The 4,432-nt window shown below is 40.2% G+C and overlaps 1 protein-coding gene across 1 annotated transcript; it reads right to left on the bottom strand.

Annotated features, from left to right (window-relative positions):
* Nucleotides 1-230: 230 nt before the first annotated feature.
* Nucleotides 231-3,629, bottom strand: SOX7 (SRY-box transcription factor 7). Its single transcript, XM_033935376.1, has 2 exons — nucleotides 3,301-3,629; nucleotides 231-2,399 (listed from the first exon to the last, which is right to left on the bottom strand). Exons 1-2 carry the CDS (start codon nucleotides 3,515-3,517, stop codon nucleotides 1,576-1,578), a joined length of 1,041 nt encoding a protein of 346 aa, XP_033791267.1. The 5' UTR covers nucleotides 3,518-3,629; the 3' UTR covers nucleotides 231-1,575.
* Nucleotides 3,630-4,432: the final 803 nt, after the last annotated feature.

Raw genomic sequence — 4,432 nt, 5'->3', positions numbered from 1 at the left:
GGCTTGTTCAATTCACTCTGCTCTTTCTAATCTAAACCAAAAGCACAACCCTTTATTAAAGTTAATGCACAGCTTATAGAAAACAAAATAAACCTTTAGCTTCACTAGTAGATTATACAAATATTAAATGTCATATCAGTTGTTTATAAAGTAAAGGCTAGATATATTTAATAAAATATGAAAACTGAGTAAAATGAATAGAATTCTGGCTTAACAATAATGAACAATCATTGTATAAAAAGAATATTTATTTAAATTAAATAGTTTAGGCAAACATATCTAAGTCATTCAAAATGCATATACGGTAAGTGGTAAGCAAAAGATGCTAAAAAATTGAAAAATATTTTGAATGGTTATGCATAATTATTATTAATATATGTTTTGGGATTTTAAACCTGTAATCACATCCACTACTAGCTACTACTCATTAATAAAATACTACCAAGGTTAATCAGTTCATATAATTGATTTACAATAAGACTTCATCCTTATTTTGATAGGAGAGAAAAAAAAACTTTAAAAATAGGAAAGAAAATCAAACAATATTAATTTATACCAGTTTTCACAAGCAATAGTATACTTTGATAAAAAGACATCATTTGGTAATTCATTTCTACAAGTTTGCTCCTTGGAAATGATGTTTGGCATAATAACAATGTCCACATGAACAATTTTTCCCAGTTGCCAAAGATAGAGCTTCACTAAAATTCCCAGTATGTATGCCAGCAAAGATCATAACCTACAGGTGGTATGGCATATAAATATCTTTTGTCAACCATGAGGTTTAAACTAAAAGCTCTCAATCCAACCAACCAACTTCTTAATTTCTGAGCAGTATTTTGTCACTATAGCTGAAGAGTGTTATCTGGTTAAGTGCCAATCTGCAGAAACAAAATTCTATGTTTTATTTTTTGTTTTTTTAACATCATTTCAGATCATTGTTTGAACCATATCCACCTCATTCTCTTCCTGGTTGGGCTGAGAACGTTTCAGTACCACCTCCAAGATTCTTGCATCTTTCATATGCAACATGTATTTATATAGATATGTTAAGTCAAGGTAACTCATTTGAGGTTTTAACATGTGTGTGGGTCTGTGTTTGTATACTGCAAGAAATATTTAAGCAAGAAAGTGAAGTCAGACTGAAAACCGTTAAAAAAACCCACCGACATCCTTTTCAAATTAAGGGGGGAAAAAGATATTAGCAGTGCATGTTGCTCTAAAGATTTTACAAAATATCTGGAATCAGGAAACTCTACACTTAGGGCTCCTTTTACAAAGCCGCGTTAGCGGCTTCAGCGCGTGCAACTTTTAATCACGCGCTAACCCTGCGCTAGTCAAAAAACTACTGCCTGCTCAAGAGGAGGCGGTTTAGCGTGCGCTTTTACGCGTGTTAAACCGCTACCGTGCCTTCGTAAAAGGAGCCCTTAGGCTTGGTAGACAAAAGCCCTTAAGAGTGGAAAAAGAACGAAAATCAGACTTAGCAACCCTGAGAAGCTGTCCACAAGTTTGATGTCAAAGTAATGCCAATAACACTGTCTTTTCCAGTTTTCGTTTATGACTTCAACTGTTAGCCTAAGATATGCTATAATTGTTATAATAGGTAGCAGTAGCGTCTGCCAGAACAGAAATGAGGCTGTTTTCCGAGGTCGGGCCGGCAGCAGTCTGAGACACCTGGTTGTGTCCAGTCATAGTCATCCCGGTGTGGTCAGGATGGCCAGACGTGTTTAGATATTGGTCAAACTCATTCCTGTCCATTTCACCTAGAAGTTCAACTTGACTGATCTGGTCCAGAGCGTCATAATTGCGGTGATCGGGTGGAGGGGAAAGCTGGCCCAAGTGGGCATGAAGGTTGTGGTGAACAGAATGAAAAGCTGAGGTATAGTAGGTGGGAACAGGCTGAAGCAGGGCACCAGGCTGTGGAATGGCTACCTGGCCCAGATGATTGCAGTGGATGGGGCCGGCAGAGTATTCGGCAGGGTAGGCTGCCCCACTCATCTGCTCTTCTGAGGTGCACTGGGGTGAAAAGAAGGTCCGGTCGGGCTCTAGCACCTCTAAAGGTGACATTTCAGGAGGCGTCGGAAGGCCATATGGGTAGGCGTCCGCCTTGGTGCTGTTCCTGAGGCTTTGGAGCGTTGCCCCTGAGGAATAGCTGACACTGTCATCTTCATTCCCAGCCGTCCTGCAGCTTCGGTTTTCTGACGCCAAGTTCGGCTCTTTGGAAAGGTTATTGAGCAGAAAGGCTGGGTCCACCCGTTTGCAGATCCGTTTGATCTGTTTCTTCCTCCTGGGACGGTATTTATAATTGGGGTAATCCTGCATATGCTGAACCCTTAACCTTTCCGCTTCTTCCACATAAGGCCTCTTCTGTGAAGGTAACAGGGCTTTCCATGACTTCCCTAGAACAAACAAAACACATTTAAAAAGAAGAAGAAAACACTTTCAAATATTTGGGTAACAGAACTTATTGTACAAAGTAGTCAAATGTTTTCGGAGGTCCTGAGAAACAGTTGCATGAGTGCGTCTTTAAATGCAGCTTCTTTTAACTCCAAAATAATCTAAATGATTACCAATAATAAAAAAAATGTTTAAACCTGCAAATTGTTAAAAAAATGTTCACTACAAATATGTTTAGAAAGTCATTTCTGGTATTATTAGCATTACTTTTTTTTTCCGGATATTATGAACAAATCTGCATTTTTCAATGATATTATTTGCATGAACAATAAAGTACAGTAGCGCGTTATCAGGTTCCATCTCTGCAATCAGACGGTTTCCTCTGCAGTTCCCGAGTTTTAAGCAAATTGGAAAACAAGTGTTAATGGCAAGTTCCCAAAGAAGAATCAGAACTCGCTTTTTCCTCGGCCTGCCCGACGAGCAAAACTACGAAAAAAAGTGCAATTATAGGTCGGATTTAAGAAGGTCTTTGAAGCTCCGACCAATTTGGGCAAACATTTTACGTTTTTGTAAATAAAACTATACAGAACATGTTTGTTAGTAACGAAACTATATATAACAAGCAAGAATGCTAATACTTTCTTTATTATGTTTTTAAAAGAAACTGCAAGGAATTGGGCGTGACAAAAATCATTTGAAAGAAAAACCCCTTTACCATTTACTTTATGATTATATTGACTTTTTTCTCTCTCGTTTACTAAGTCACGGTTCGGAGTTTGGGGCAAAGAAGAGAATCAGCCGCACTTTGTGGAACTAAGTCCTCGGCTTACCCAGACCAAGGGCACCAAACGGGCTTAGACGAGTACAGCGAACGGAATCGATCGGTCTCCTTCTAACTCTTACCCAGCATCTTGCTCAGTTCGGCGTTGTGCAGGTCGGGGTTTTGCACCGCCAGCCTCTTCCTCTCGTCCTTAGCCCACACCATAAAGGCGTTCATGGGTCTTCGGATGCGGCTCTCGGCGCCCTTCTCCGCAGGGGACAGTCCGTCCGAGCGCTCCCCGTGCAGGCCAGAGCACTCCAGACCTTCGGGCCACGAGTAGGCGCCCAGCAGGGAAGTCATGGCAAAAGTCGCCTCAAGTCCTGCTATGAGCAATCGCCTCGGCTCTCTCCTGATCCCACCCCCTCCCTTGAAAGTATGACAGCAGGTACTCTCCTTCCTTCAAGAGTCTGCCTTCAGTTCCTGCTGCCAGTCGGTATTTATCAGCTCCTGAGAGCAGGTTCCTCCAATTACCACTGGAGATACTCCAAGATTCAGCTCCTCCTTATTTGTAACGACATGATCCGGAGCCAGGAGGCGAGATGCCTTTCGGTTTTCCCTCAGGCCCAAGCTATCACCCAAGGTGGCCAGCTTTCCACTACCACTCCAGGTTTTTTTTTTTTGTTCTATTTTGCCTTTATATTTGCTTTTCTTCCACACTCTAGAGTAGGATTATTTCCTGGGGGTACACTATTCAAGTAGATTCTTTCCCCTATAGACGAAGATTATTCTATACCTGTGCTATGTAACTAACACAATACATTTCGAGCTTTTAAAATATAAAAAAAGGATGGGCAGTCATTTAGAGATGGTTCTTTATGTTTTACGCTTTCATTTTAAATTAACCAATAAATAACTATCAGAAAACTTAATACATATAATCGTGCCACATGAATACAAAGGAAATAAATGAAAACCAATCAATACAGTAGCTCAGCATTCAAACAGATCATCTAGTGGGAAAAAAATAGATTTGAATGTGACTTATCCATTTGATGTTTTTTTTAAAGTAGCATAAGTGACTAGTTAATAAAATTTAAAATAAGGTTCAGGGTTTTTTTTTGTAAAAAGATAAGTTATATGAGCGTATAGCTGCCCCAGAGCTCCGTGATGTGGGAAGGGGTAAAACGCAGACCTCGAGGATCTAAAACCGCACGTCCTTAAAAATCTGAGGTCCGTGCTACTTGTAGTTAGTTTCTGGCTCTGACAGACCTCGAT

The sequence above is a fragment of the Geotrypetes seraphini genome, chromosome 3, assembly GCF_902459505.1.
Source record: "Geotrypetes seraphini chromosome 3, aGeoSer1.1, whole genome shotgun sequence".
Taxonomy (NCBI): domain Eukaryota; kingdom Metazoa; phylum Chordata; class Amphibia; order Gymnophiona; family Dermophiidae; genus Geotrypetes; species Geotrypetes seraphini.
This window is presented reverse-complemented; position numbering and strand designations above follow the sequence as displayed.